This window comes from Telopea speciosissima, chromosome 11 (assembly GCF_018873765.1).
Source record: "Telopea speciosissima isolate NSW1024214 ecotype Mountain lineage chromosome 11, Tspe_v1, whole genome shotgun sequence".
Classification (NCBI taxonomy): Eukaryota; Viridiplantae; Streptophyta; class Magnoliopsida; order Proteales; family Proteaceae; genus Telopea; species Telopea speciosissima.
Genome location: NC_057926.1, coordinates 29809520 through 29825339, shown reverse-complemented (window position 1 = coordinate 29825339; position 15820 = coordinate 29809520). Strand labels below are relative to the sequence as shown.

Sequence of the window (15820 nt, the reverse complement as noted above, 5' to 3'; positions counted from 1 at the left end):
GAAGAAAAACCCATTTTGCAAAATTGGCAGAGGGAGACGGGGATCTCCTGCTCTTTTGCTTCAATTTTTGCAGAACGATTTGTCTGTGTAAGGTCAAATTCCATTGTACTTGTAATTAAAGTTCGGTTCATTTTATTCTCCAAAAACAGAGAGGAATCATGTGCTTTTGTATTTCCCTGGTTCTATTGAGTGATTAATGTTTGCAATTCTAAAGAGTCTGAAATCTAAATCAGAGTTTGAAAGCTTATGTTCTTGCTGCGCGTAATTTCTGGAGAAAAACTATGAAATCTAGGGATTACGGATTTTAATTTGACTTGGGATTGAAATTTGATTTGTTTATGCATTGTCTAAGTGGAATTAAAATTTTTTTTTCTACAGATCTTATAGGAAATAATGAGGCTGCAAACATATGCCGGGTTCAGTATAGTTGGTGCTCTTGCCATTATTTATCATGCCTTCAATACTAGAGGCCAATTTTACCCAGCCATGGTGTATTTATCGACCTCCAAGATCAGTTTGGTTCTTCTTCTAAACATGGGTTTGGTCATCATGTGCATTTTGTGGCAGCTAACCAAAAGGGTGTTTCTTGGGCCACTCCGTGAAGCAGAGGTTGAGAGGCTGAATGAACAGTCTTGGAGAGAAGTCATGGAAATCCTATTCGCAGTCACTATATTCAGGCATGATTTTTCCGTTAATTTTCTTGCAATGGTCACTGCTCTCCTGCTGATTAAGGCTTTGCACTGGTTGGCTCAGAAGAGAGTGGAATACATTGAATCAACCCCATATGTTCCCAAGCTGTCTCACTTTCGGATCGTTTCTTTTTTGGGGTTTCTTCTTCTGCTGGATAGTCTCTTCCTGTACAGTTCCTTAAAGTATTTAATACAGACATGGCAACCTTCTGTTTCGCTCTTCTTTGCGTTTGAGTAAGTTACCTATGCTTATGCTTCTGGATTTTTTGCAGTTAGGGCCAGAACATTCTTCTTAGTATGGCATACCATGTTTTTTTTTTGATGAAAAGGTACTTATATTATCATTAGATAGAGAAAAACATATTTACATCATATAGGAAGGGGGGCATTACATTCCTGTTTGTTATAGAGAAAGAGGCAAGGGAGTGTAGTCTACGAGTCCATATGTTATTTTTATGTTTAAACTGTACATTTATAAAGTTAGAGGTTTGTTCGGCTAGTTCAAAAAAATTGGATATAAGGTGCCACGGAATGGATATATTTCGCTTGGCAGTCAAAAGGTCATATAAACTCTGGTTAGTGATCCAAATCTCCTTAAGTTGGATTCCATTCTTTGCAGCATGCGTCCACCCCTGTAAGATCCCAGTTAGTTCAGCCTTCATGTCATCAGTTGAAGATGCAAACCCTGTAGATGTTAAAACACTCTGGTTGTCTAGCAAAATGCAGTAAGCCCATCCTACTAGGCCTACATTTGGTTCAGAAAGACCTGCACAACACAAAATAGGTGAGTTGCCCTTATTTATTTTTAATTTTTTGGTAGAAGTTTATACCAAAGTGGATGTACACAAGATTGCAGGAGGAGGATCCCTCATTAAATGGAAGAATGGTTCATAAATTTACAATTTCCTTTTGAAGCTGCATCTCCTTAAGTTCTTTTGGAATACCCTCCTGCTGTATAAACTTGGAACGGCTATACATGGATATATAACCTGATGCCTTTATCTATTATTAACAATTGAACATTTAATGAGACAAATAAAAAAAATTCAGTAATCATGAAATTAGCCTTCGACTAGAAAATAGGATTTTGAGCCTATATAGATGTGTTATAAAATTTTATTGTTATGTATCAGACAAGATAGAGAGAGACTGATTCTCTTAGCATGTCCTAAACTTGGCTCAAAGTTTTCAAACCTAATAACAGTTGTTAATTTGTGACAACTTAAACCGATGGTGAAAATAAAAACGCCAAATTATAAGACAAACAATTGATTCACATTTTGGTGCTATTATGTTACCTTGCATAAAAGACCAAAAAGAAAAAAGACAAAAGAAACTCAAGCTTCTGAACTGATTGATCGTCTCCCTCCATGCTACCTCTAGACCAGATTTCAATTTTTTTTATTGGAAAAAATCTGAGGATTTATAGAAAAAAAAAAAAAAAATTGAAAAACAAAGAGGGCTTTAGTTTGCCCACTCAATATAAGAAGCAAGTAGCAACAAGAGCAGCGGCAAGAATGGATTGAAGATACAGACTGAGGCTTGGTCAGTGGATCAAGTCCTACTCACTGCATTGGTGCTTGGTATGCAACACTTTCCACCTCCACCCTCTGCCCTCCCCCCATGTTGGGCTGCCCCCTTGGCGTTCACCCACCTTGAGCCTGAACAACAAAAAAAAAGAATACGGTTGTTCAAACCCTCTCCAACCAAAAAAGTCAAGTCATTGCTAGGTAATGGTCAATTTCCAGCTTGCTAGAAAGGCAATTGATGCCTTGAAAATATGGATGGATAGATGCCCTGATGAATAGAAAAAAAAAGATCACTTTCCGAGTGACAGCATTAATATAATTCTACATGGTTTTGAATCTTCAGGAGTCCACATGTTGCTTTCTTTACGTGTAACCTAGCAACCCTGAAGACAGATCTGCTCCATAAGATCCTCCCCTTGACTCAAGAGCATAGCACCTTGGTCTTGACAGTGAGTCGGACATGGTAGAAGGGCAAGACCAAAACTGATAAAAAAAAAATCAACGAAAAAAGGTTGAAGAAAGCATTGGAATGGGAGAGTGTCAACTCCACTTGTTAATTGGGGCATATTAGAGCTGACTTGGGAGTTGCCCCGATCAATGACAGGCTATGTGAGAGTGGTTTGAGGTATATGGTCATGTCCAAAGGAGGCCTAGGGACGCCCCAGTAAGGAGGAGTGATATGATTCCGATTGAAGGTGCTAAAAGAGCTAGGGGCAGGCCTAAAATGACCATAGGAGAAGTTGTGAGGAAAGACATGCATAATCTAGGTCTAGCATCAAGTATGACCTTGGATTCAGCTTGTTGGAGGGCAAAGATCCATGTAGCGGACCACATTTAGCTGAGATTTTCTTGACGTGCTGGGCTGTGCTTCTTTCCTCTTACTTACTTTCTTTTTTCACTTTCATTTTTCATCGTTCAGCTTTTATTTTTCCTTTTTATTTTCCATCTTTCATTTGTCATTTTCCATTTTTCATTTTTCATTTTATTCCCCATCGCTCTTTTTCCATCTCTTCATTCCCCTTTTTTGTTTAGACCTCAGTCTTCTCTACTTTGTTTTGTTTAGATCCATGTAGCCGACCCCATTAAGTTGGGGTAAGGCTGAGTTTGTGTTGTTGTTTTATGCTAAAATAGAGTTAATTAGAAAAAATGTGGCCTTTTAATCTTTAATCTTCCTTGATTGGTGAGAGCAGGTTTTTTTTATTTTTTATTTTTTATATTTATATTTTTATAAAATCAATTTTATCCCTTAGAATGTTAAATATTAAAAAGAGATAAAAGGAAAGATAGATTGCCTGCCACTATCGGGATTTATTGGTTGTTTGTTTATTTGTTTTTAAAGTTGGTTGCTCATCTTAAGTTACCAATGAAACTGAGAGTACCCAAGCTTCAATTGACACATTTTTTAAATGAAATATTGGTATAATGGAAGGGACAATTACAATCTGATAGATTTTTAATTTTTAATAAGTTGGATAATTTATTAGGAAGGCATTAGCCAAAGAGAATACACACCAGAGGCTTACATGGATGAATACTTAGAAGCAGCCAAGGACAATCAAATGAAACAGAAACACATAAAAGGAGCTAACAAGTCTAGACCTCTTAATCAATTGGGTGGGTAAATAACATAAACATAGAACTGTCGGAAGAAATGTTGATGCGCCAGAAGGATCACATGGTCATAATGGTGATGTGGAATGAAAAGAAGAACAATCTTCTTGAAGTTATCTTTATTTTTTCAATCTGTATTTGATTGAACCTTTGCATTTTATCTAAGCACATATTTTGTTTGCACCATTCAGAATTAATGCTATTTTCTCTTATTTTTGCTTCAATTTGATTTTCTTACTTGTAATAATATATGTATTTCAGGTACATGATACTAGCAACAACAACAGTGTCTACATTTGTAAAATATGTTTTCTATGTCAGTGACATGTTGATGGAAGGACAATGGGATAGAAAGCCTGTCTATACCTTCTACTTGGAGCTTATTCGTGACTTGCTTCACTTATCTATGTACCTATGCTTCTTCCTTGTGATTTTCATGTAAGTAACTAATTTGCCACTGACTTCCTATTCACAATTTTTATATATGCATATGCACATATTCATAATTTGATTATGCTTGATACTTGTATATTACATTGAAGCTACACTACATGACAGTGATATGGACAAGCCGTCTGTTTGGAATTATTTTTCTGTTTTCCATCTTGACCATTTGTGCCTACTCAAGAGTAGATGGTTGCCTTTTAACATAAATGCAAAGTTCTAAACTGCATTGCATTTGGGGATTATGTTGGAGAAAATGTTAGGCACAAAATTTTTTTGTGTAACATTGCTGTCAACTTAAAGGCATTCCTCTTCCAAAGTTCAACATTTCATAGAAGTTCTGGGGCTTTCCATCCTGGTAGATGCTCGGTAAGGGTAAATCTAACTTTCATCAAGATTGTTGAACTATGTTTAATAATTTCTCATGGGTCTCCCATTTAATAGCACCTGTCTTACCTGTCAAATTTGAGCCCAATATGAAAACCTCTTGCAAAGCTCTTCACTCAATTTTATGTTCACCAATTGCTCATGAACTATTAAGACTATTGATGCGCGCCACTAACCTGTTAGGACGGATTTGAGAAACTAATCCATATGACAGAATCACAGTGACCCGCATTTAGAGAACAATAGGGCAGAAATAAAGAAGATCAATAACTGAAGAACCAGCCAACCGATGAGGCTGAAAAACTGGTCAAAGGCTGGCCTAAACCTTCTGTACTTGTGGCTAAAATATCATGGGGAACCAACGGTTAGATGATGAATAATGACAGTGGACAGAAAATAGTAAGTTACTAAAAAACGTGTAGATCTCCCAAGTTCCAGATCCGACGATGCTGCAATTCTGGACAGATGTAGTACAATTAAGTAGGAATATCATGTCCAAAATTGGGCTCAGTCCGATGGTCAGATGGGCTGGAATGTTTAAGAGAAGACTGAGAAAACAAGTTGACAGAATTGATACGTAGGAACAGAACTGAGGAAAAAGATCAGTAGATCATAGAGAGAATAAAACTAAAACAAATCAATGCAAATGGACACAAGGAAGGTGGGATCCAACTCACAAGAAAATGGTTTTAGTTTTCCTTGTTAGACATCCACACATTCACCTTGTAGCTTGATGAAACTGAGAACAAGATGGAGAAAAAAGAGGGGACATGACCTGGCTTCACCACCAAGGCCTATGGGAGGCTTCACGACCACCTAACCTAGGCATCACCACTGAGGGTTGCTGCTGATTCACCACAGTAGCATGCATCTCACACAGAGCACAAGTTTCTTAAATAGCCAAAATTGTTGGGGGCTATACCCTCTGTCTTTATTTATAACTCGATAGCAATCATTAAAGTTGGAAATCCTCATTGTATAGGAGGGATCCCTTAGAACTTAAGCCTCTCTTCAAGATAGAAGCTAATTTAGAACATTATAAAATAAAAACTATTTACTTAATCCCGTGTAGGATCTAAATCCCTAATATTTGGGCTTATAGAATTGGCCCATTACAATAGAATACTCAAAAATACTAAGCCCATGGCCCATATACCCCATTGGAGACTCAAATTGTTGAAATAGGCTACTTACCCGATTGGGCTAATTAGTCCTAGTCAGATTAGGATTAGTCCTAGCAGATTAGGATTAGTCCTAGTCAGATTGTGATTCTCTTTCTTTTATTTTTCTCTTTTTTATTGTTTTTCCTTCAGCCAAGTCTTATTTTGGTATTCCTAGTTGTATTAGGAATTCCTAATAGGATTAGGACTGAGGCAGCATTCCTATTTGTACTTTGATTAGTTGTAATTCAATTCAATATAAATACAGGGCCTGGGTGATCGGTTTTGATCATTCAAGCACTCAATTCCTAAGGCTGTTAACATGGTATCAGAGTCAACTCTGATCTAAGAACAGCTTTTCTGGTTTTCTGATTCTTTCCCTTCTCTCCTTTCTCAGTTTTTTCTGTTTTTCTGGTTCTTCCCCCTCTCGGTTTCTGTTTTATTCTTTTTTTCTTTTCTCTCCACCACTCTCGGCCTCTTTCTCTCCATCAGGGCAGCAACTATGAGGTGATCTAATGCAAATTTAGCTGCTGCCCTCAATGTCACCTCATTGAAGATCAAAGAATTGTGGTGTGACCTAAATCTGCTGGTAGGAATTTTTCCATCCTTGGAGATCGAGCTATCCTTTCAACTGAAGTTTGATTTCTACGTTTTTTGGAGATTGGTTCCTGCTCTTATTGGTCTACACTAGTCCCTGTTTGAAGATTGCAGAATTGGTTTAGATCCAGTCCCTATTTGAAGACTGCAGAATTGATTCAACTCTGCATTTTTTCTGCAATCAGGTTTTCTCTTCATAAATTTTGACAAATTTAGGGCTTTTTATTGGCTCATCAGAAGGAGCTAATTTTTGGAGGATATCTTCCCTACTATTAGAGGGAAACTCGACCTAAGTTTCAGCCCATTCTGACGATTGAAAATTCTGCAATTTCAAAACCCATCATTCACACTCGAGTCAAGGTTTTTGAAGATCTGATTTTTCAGCCTGGCTGAATTATGGGTGACTTAGAGATGACTATTGCTACTTCTGGAGATGGTCATTCTAGGAATGACTTTCTTCCCTATGTTGCTGCAATTAAACTTGATGGTACGAACTATTTAATTTGGGCCAGATCATTATCCTTAACCGTAGCTAGTAGGGGACTTACTGGCCATCTTACTGGCACCACCAAACAACCTACTGAAGATGGTGCTGCCCATACTAAATGGGCTGCCAATGATGCTATGGTGATGTCATTTGTTTTGAGCTCTATGACCATTGATCTTTCCGGTCAATATCTCCTCCTTGACACTGCTACTCAGATATGGACTGTTGTCAAGGGAACTTATGGTCGATCAGGAAGTGGTGCTCAAGTTTATGAAATCCGGAAGACACTCCAAAATACTACTCAGAAGGAGATGTCTGTCACTAAATACTATGTTGCCCTCAAGTGTTTATGGCAGCAATTGGATCATTTTGCTCAGTTTCACCCTACTACTACTACTACTGATATTACTGCTTACCATTCATATGTTGATCAGTTTCGAGTCTATGATTTCCTGGCTGGACTCAATGATGACTATGACCTTATTCGGGTGCAAGTCCTTGGTCGGGTTCCTTTCCCCACTTTAGAGGAAACTTTTTCTTATGTTCACAGTGAAGAGACACGAAGGGCTGCCATGATGTTTACTCCCAAAGTTGAGAGATCAGCCTTACAGACTGCTAGCTCCACTCCTGTTACTTCTTCTGTCAGTGTTGCTGCTACTACTACTACTACCAAAGAGCCTGTTAAGTGTGAGCATTGTCACAAACCATATCACACTAAGGCTCAGTGTTGGAAATTACATGGGAAGCCTGCTGATTTTGAGGCCAAACATGGTCGTGCTAAGTCTAAAAACAAAGCCAATCACATTGAAAGTGTAGCTCCAATTCCCACTGCTGACATTGGTTTCTCCCAGGAAGAACTCCAGGCTCTATGTCATATGTTGAACACATCCACTGCCTCCACTACGTCTGCTGCCAATTCAAGTTCCTTCTTTGCTCGTACAGGTATTTCCTTTGCTGGTCATTGTGCATTAGTAGTTTCCACTCAATAGATCATAGACTCTGGGGCTACTGATCACATGACAGGTTCTTCCAGCCTTTTTAATACATATTCTCCTGCTTCTGGTAAGGATAAAGTCAAAGTTGCTGATGGGTCCCTCTCCTCTATCTCAGGGAAAGGATCCATTGGTTGTTCTCCTTCCCTTACACTGTCATATGTGTTGCATATTCCGAAATTTACAACTAACCTCCTTTCCATTAGCAGTATCACCAAATCCCTGAATTGTAAAGTGACTTTTTTCCCACTCACTGTGTTTTTCAGGAACTAGACTTGGGGAAGACGATTGGATCGGGTAAAATGCATGGCGGATTGTACCTGCTTGATGGAGATCCTACACCTACCAAGGCTTTACCTTCTGCATCTTTTTCTTCTGAATTACACAAATGGCACTCTAGGCTAGGCCATCCCCCTTTAGGTACTTTATCGACTTTATTTCCAGCATTAGTTAAAGATTGTACTAAGGAAGATTTTATTTGTGAGCCTTGTGTCTTGGCTAAACAAACACGCTCAAATTACCCTATTTCTAATAAAAGATCCTCTTCCTAATTTCATGTTGTTCACACTGATGTATGGGGTCCTAGTAGGAAAGCTTCCCTTTCTGGACATCGGTGGTATGCCACTTTTATTAACTGCTATTCTATGTTTACTTGGGTCTACCTTATGCACACAAAAAATGAAGTTTTTTCATGTTTTCAGCACTTTCATCAGTTGGTTAAGACCCAATTTAATGCCACTCTTCAAATTTTGAGGAGTGACAATGGGACAGAGTATATGGAAGGTCAGTTCCAAAAATACCTTGCTATCCATGGAATCCTCCATCAGACCAGCTGTGTCGACACTCCAGCCCAAAATGGTGTGGCTGAGAGAAAAAACCGCCACCTCCAAAACCGCCACCTCTTAGAGGTGGCTAGAGCTCTTCTATTTGCTCGCAATGTCCCTTCCCTGTATTGGGGGGATGCTGTCCTTACTGCCGCCTATTTAGTTAATACTTAATAGGCTGCCTAGTCGGGCTCTTAATTCTAAAGCCCCTATTGAGCTATTACTTGGCTCTTCTTCCTTTATAGTCCCACTTAAGGTCTTTGGCTGCGTTTCTTATGCCAGGGATACAAGATGCCCTGGTAAACTTGAACCGCCAGACATTTGTCAGCATGGATGTTGTCTTTTATGAAAGTGTTCCATATTATGTGTCCCCACCTCTTCAGGGGGAGAGTGTTAGTGAAGATGTGCTGACTATTGACTCTCCACCTCTATTACAGTTTGCTTACCACGAGTCTGAACCAGTTCGGCCTGCCCCTAGTACTCCCCCTGAGTCAGGGGGAGAGGTTCCTATACAGGGGGAGACTATCTCTATTCAGGGGGAGCAATCTACCCCGGTCCAGACTCCTATCCAGAGGACTATTAGTGAATTTCAGCGGAGGATTGGTGACAGTACTGTGAAGACCTATGCAAGGAAACATAAGCAGGTTCAATCAACTATTACTCCAATACCCATCCAATTGCCAAACCCGGATCCAGAACCTGCCTCTCCATCTGGTAATGTTCCTTCCCCTCAATTACCTATTGCTCTTTGCAAAAGTGCCAGGACTTGCACTCAACATCCTATATCTCATGTTGTTTCTTATAACTCCTTTTCCCCACCCTTTCGTGCGTTTGTTTCCTCTCTTTCTTCTGTTCGTATTCCTAACAATTGGCAGGAAGCTCTATCAGACGGAAAGTGGAAAGCAACTATGATGGAAGAAATGGAAGTCTTGAAGAAAAATAACACATGGGAGCTTGTGGTTCTTCCACCTGGGAAAAAAACCGTTGGATGTAAATGGGTGTTTGTGGTAAAACAAAAGGTGGATGGCACGGTGGAAAGGTATAAGGCACGACTCGTGGCCAAGGGGTTCACTCAGACATACGACATTGATTACCAAGAAACTTTTGCATCTGTTGCAAAATTAAATACTGTTCGTGTGTTATTATCTTGTGCAGTCAACCTTGGATGGGATTTGCAGCAGCTAGATGTAAAAAATGCCTTCCTAAATGGAGCACTGGATGAGGAGGTGTATATGGACATTCCACCAGGGTTTTCTTGCGACAAAAATCAAGGAAAAGTGTGTAGGCTGAGGCGTGCACTATAGGGGCTGAAGCAGTCAGCGTGAGCATGGTTTGGCCGGTTTCACAAGGCCATGATTTTTTGTGGGCTATAAGCAGAGTAATGTTGATCACACAGTCTTTATAAAGAGGACTGGTGAAAAACTCACTGTTCTTATAGTCTACGTTGCTGACATTGTGGTTACTGGCAATGATGGTGATGAGATTAGACAGTTGAAGACCTTCCTTGGACAAGAATTTGAGATTAAAGATCTAGGGAAATTAAGGTACTTTCTTGGGATTGAAGTGGCTAGATCTGCTAAAGGCATTTTTCTCTCCCAAAGGAAGTATGTCCTAGACTTATTGGTTGAAATCGGGTTGTTAGGTTGCCATCCTTCAGATACTCCTATGGACCCTACTGTTCGACTCAAGGAAAAAGAGGGTGAGCCTGTTGATAAAGGCCGGTACCAAAGACTTGTGGGGAAGCTGATTTATCTCTCACACACTCGTCCTGACATTGTTGTTGCCGTGAGTACTGTGAGCCAGTTTATGCATGATCCCTACTCTTCTCATATGGGGGCTGTCCTTCGTATCTTGCACTATTTGAAGTCCGCTCCTGGAAAAGGAATTCTTCTGTCTGCACATGGTCACCTACGGATAGAAGCATACTTTGATGCTGATTGGGCTGGTTCTGCGGATCGCAAGTCTATTTCTGGGTATTACTCCTTTGTAGGTGGAAATCTTGTTACATGACGTAGCAAGAAGCAAAATGTGGTTGCTCGTTCTAGTACTGAGGCTGAGTTTCGGGCTATGGCACAAGGTATTTGTAAGTTACTCTGGCTTAAAGGTTTGCTACAAGATCTTGGTGTTCCTATTCGTCTTCCTATGATGTTGTACTACGACAATAAGGCTGCAATCAGCATAGCACACAACCGAGTACAGCATGATCGTACCAAGCATGTTGAGGTGGATAGGCATTTCATCAAAGAAAAGTTAGAAGATGGGCTAATTTGTATTCCCTTTGTGACATCTGCTGATCAACTTGCTGATATCTTCACCAAGGGATTGTCTGGGAAATTGTTTCATCCCAATCTAGTCAAGTTGGGCATGATCGACATCTTTGCTCCAACTTGAGGGGGAGTGTTGAAATAGGCTACTTACCCGATTGGGGTAATTAGTCCAAGTCAGATTAGGATTAGTCCTAGTCAGATTGTGATTTTCTTTCTTTTATTTTTCTCTTTTTTATTGTTTTTCCTTCAGCCAAGTCCTATTTTGGTATTCCTAGTAGTATTAGGAATTCCTAATAGGATTAGGACTGAGGCAGCATTCCTATTTGTACTTTGATTAGTTGTAATTCAATTCAATATAAATAAAGGGCCTGAGTGATTGGTTTTGATCATTCAAGCACTCAATTCCTAAGGCTGTTAACACAAATTAAACCTAACTCAACCCAAATTTGAACTATAGGATCAGTTAGGCCCAATATATTAAACAAAATCCAAAAACAAGTCCATCTTCTCGTCTTGCTGGAATTCTGCATCAACTAGATTGCTAAATGATTGAAAACCCCTTGCTAAGCTCTTTAGTTCCTTGGCTTGATAAAATGAATGTTATGAAATTACTAAAGGTAAAAAAAAAAAAAAAAACTAAATCCATATGAAAGAAGAACATCAATACAATAAAAGAACAAAAATTAAATAACGAAAAACTCTTTTTTTTTATTACTATTTTCTGTTTACATATGAAAGAAGAACATCAAAGGATAGGAAAGAAGAAGAAAGGGATATAGAAGGGGTGGGGTAGGATCAGCTATCTCAGCCAGGTTATCTCAGCAGATCATCCTCTCACCCACAATATCTCACCATTGCTGCATCTCACAGCTTCATCAATCCCTCTTTTCTCTTCAATCTCTGTCTCTTTTTCTGTTCGGCCACATAATTATTCTTAATAACCCAATTACAAAAGCAACCCAATCCTAATATAAGCAAGAAACTAAACCTAATAAAATAGAAACTATCCATTATATAAAAGCAATCCTATAAAATAGGAACTTCCTAGTCTAAGAAAACTAAGTATAACAGCTGTAGGAGTGCTCCACGATTTGGCAATTGAGTCTTCAAGTTGCACTCAATTTCCACCAGCTTATCCATATCAGTCCCCAAACCATTGTTCACGTGAACAGTGTCTCATGAACAGTAATTTTTTTTTTGGTTTTGTTTGGGTGGTCTTCTTCATGCTGCGATCTACATCAATTCTCCCCATCTTAAAAAAGAAAAAACTCGTCCTCGAGTTTTGATCATTCTTAGACAGCTTCTTGTTATGCACGTCCATCTTTATTGCTGACCATAGTAGGCTCTGATACCAAATAATGTAAGACTAGAACCAGAATAGATCTAATCCCAGGCAGGATCAAATAGAAAACCTCCAATAAATAAGAAATTATATTAGGACACCAAGAGAACAATGGGAACTCAAATGAGGAAACAATTTCCTTGGTTGAAGTAACAAATACAAACCCACAAATTTGTACAGCAATGATCTTGATGTAGTAATCTTCAAGAAATCGACGTGACAATCAGTTGAAAGAATCCCAGCAGCTTGTAGCACTCTTGAGATCGATTTGAACAAAATTAGGGTTTGTATTCAAGAACTGATGGAAAGGGATGGGGGAATGGAATGGGCATCTCACCCTAGGCCTTTCACCTATCCCATCTCAGGATTCAACATGGCATAAGAAACTTTTCTATTAATTCAAATTCGTCTGCAATGCGGCCTCCCTTACAAACTTATATAGAAGACTCAAAAATAGACTTAGACACTAAAAAAGAAAGGCCTAACCCAATACTTGACTAATTTTTTTTTGGTAATGCAATACTTAACTAATAGGTATCCTGAATTGACTAGGAAAGTGAAATAATAAAGAAAACATACTTAAAACTAGACTCTAACTAAACTAATGAAGTAAATCACGTTTTCCTACTTTATGCCCATATTTTAGGTTTATTAAATTGGTCAATTACAAAGTAAACCCATGAGATCAAAGTCTCAATACATATATGACTCAACCCAAAGATTATTTTCAATAAACTAAACCCTTTAGGTAACTTATCTACATCAGGAGTAGATGGCACTGGCCCAATACCTCAACTTGACTCATTAGGTTGTGATTTCCTAACCAACCCCAAGTCTGACATGCAAAAATTTCAAAAACTCCGACGATGATCCTAAGGCATCAAGATCCTTAAGCCCTAAGGTATTAAAGCCTGAGGTTATTTTGGTATAGCACACACAAGTCAGTTGCTACTTTAGAGTTTAGAAGAGCCTTATTTTATCTGGTTAAAGTTGGTTAAGGTCTTAACATTAATTTCTGTTTTATTTACCTGACCCCGCAGTGGCGGGAGCCTTGTGCACTGGGTACGCCCTTTTTCTTTATCGTATTGAGCCCCCGCTGGTTTCCCTGGTTCGAGGTCGAGTTTGCATTAAATCCATATTGGTTAGGTTTATTATTATTGTTACAAAATATATTTGAAGAATACTAGAACCAAGAAGAGGAGAAAAAGAGATGGAGAGAAGAAGATGAGGAAGAGAAGAGAACTGTCGGATATGATACTCTCCCTCACAATGCTTGTATTTATAACCTGAAATTACAATACAAAGGGGAACTCCTAATCAGATTAGGAATTCCCAATCATAATAGGATTCCAAGTTACAATAGAAAAATAACAATGAAATAAAACCAAGAGTAACATCTCAAAAGTAGAATGAGGACTAACAACTAGGACTAATAACTCAAAGTAGAAATAGGACTGATTCATACTCAAACTAGAAGTCACAGGAGGAGGGGAGGAATCTCGTGAATCGAGATTTCCTCTTCTCCCCCTGGACCCGATATTCTTTAACAATTATATTTCTCTGCTTGTATGGAAAGCTGAAATCTTTGATCTTGAGGTACGACTCTTACCACCATTTGTAAGATTTATTGCCCTTTAAGACTTCATTTAGTGGTCTAGAAATTTAATCTAAATCATCCTAAGCAAACTTGAACTGACCAAACCTGAGTAGGTTTAGGATTCAGTAATCTAGATTTTTTTTCTTTGGGGTAGTGGGGGGTGGGGACTCGGTTGGGTATCTTTGGTTGCGTCCGCTGCTCTGGTCACAAGATGAATGTTTAGCCCTTACAGTTGATCTGGTCTGCTTCAAAAGAACTTCAGTTGCATCCATAATTTCTGTGTCATGCGGAGGATTGAACAGTTGGAGGTCATGGTGATCCAGATGGGGGGAGGGAGATAGTGAAGGCCTTTCTCCTCCCATGACAAAGTGGGGCAGTTTTCCTAAACGGCCCTAAAAATCTGCCACGTAGCACATCGGATGGGGCCCAAATCTTGTGGACAAGTAGATCTCAATGTTTTTTGCTCACATGTCAAGTTTCAGCTCAACAGAATTTGCCAATTGGCAACATAGAACTTTAAAAAATTTCAATACTATAGGAAGGTGCACAGTAGTTGTGGGAGTACTGTAGGCATGTGGATATACATGGGGATGCTTACCAAGACATGGGAGGTTGTTTGATTAAATTAGACTCCGAAATTTGACGTGGCTAATCCAAACCATATTCTTGCTGTCAGAATAGCCACATTTATTGTCCACGTGGCACAATGAGAGTGGGCCATTTTGGAAACTAGTTTTTCCCATGACAAAATAGCATTTCCTTGTTTTTCTGGAAAATTCTAAATTGCTTGTAGCTTTTTCTGAATTTTTGTTATCAACTCATACCTTCTCACCATATTATGGTGATCTTTATTTCTTCTGAGAAAGAATTATTTGTGACCAAGGGGTTTTCATTGATTTGTCTTTGTTTCATGACATGCTTATTTATCTGCTTGTGTGACCATATTGTTTTACTGTGGAAATGGTTCTTAGGAACTATGGTGTGCCATTGCACTTAATTCGAGAACTCTATGAGACCTTCCGCAACTTCAAGGTCCGAGTTTCTGATTATATTCGTTATCGGAAAATCACTTCAAATATGAATGACCGTTTCCCAGATGCGACACCTGAAGAGCTTAATGCGTGAGTCATATATTTGACTTGCCACTTATGTGTATATTTTTTTTCTTACGTTTTCTTGAATTAATCATGAAAGTATGTATGTTCAATTTGCAGAAGTGATGCAACATGCATTATTTGTCGTGAGGAGATGGTGATAGCAAAAAAGCTCCTTTGTGGACATCTTTTTCATGTGAATTGCCTCCGGTCATGGTTAGAGCGGCAACATACTTGCCCTACATGCAGAGCGCTTGTTGTTCCTCCTGAAAATGGGACGACTGCGGCTGGGGGATATGGAGTCAGGTCTGATTTTCCTCAGCAAGGTAAAACTTCTAGCAATTTGCTTCATTTCTTTTCATGTTTGTGACTTGAAAATTGAAATCATGATGGTTTGTTCCTAAGTTGGTGTCTTGTTAATTGGTGGTGATGCATTCAAAAGAAAAGGCATTGGTCTTGATGCAACATGCCAAATTTTTTTGCTTTTGGTTGCTGAATTATCATTCCCTTAATGTTCATGTTTTCATGTCTTTTGTTGTATCCTCTATAAGAATTGGATTCAGGAGCAAACATTATACATCATTCAGACATGTTGAGTTACTTTCTTGCCCTTACACATTAAGATACCCATGAGAATTGGATTGGTCTGTTTCCATTTCCCATTACAAATTTTGAATTTTAGTACACCATGACATTAGGAGTTCATAATGTCATGTTATGAGTTCAAAAATTGCATAATGCTAATGTTTTATTTTTTATGTATGGATACTAAGTGCAACTTAAGTATTAGCTTGCTTGCT

General features: G+C 38.8%; 1 protein-coding gene across 1 annotated transcript in view; it reads left to right on the top strand.

Annotated features, from left to right (window-relative positions):
- Positions 1-374: 374 nt before the first annotated feature.
- The window catches only part of LOC122646834 (ERAD-associated E3 ubiquitin-protein ligase HRD1B-like), a 32419-nt gene continuing 16973 nt past the window's right edge, over positions 375-15820 (top strand). The window contains exons 1-4 of the mRNA XM_043840443.1: positions 375-923; positions 4091-4267; positions 14898-15047; positions 15141-15346. Coding sequence (XP_043696378.1) covers positions 394-923; positions 4091-4267; positions 14898-15047; positions 15141-15346 — 1063 coding nt within the window. The 5' untranslated portion in view covers positions 375-393. The remainder of the gene's footprint in view (positions 924-4090; positions 4268-14897; positions 15048-15140; positions 15347-15820) is intronic.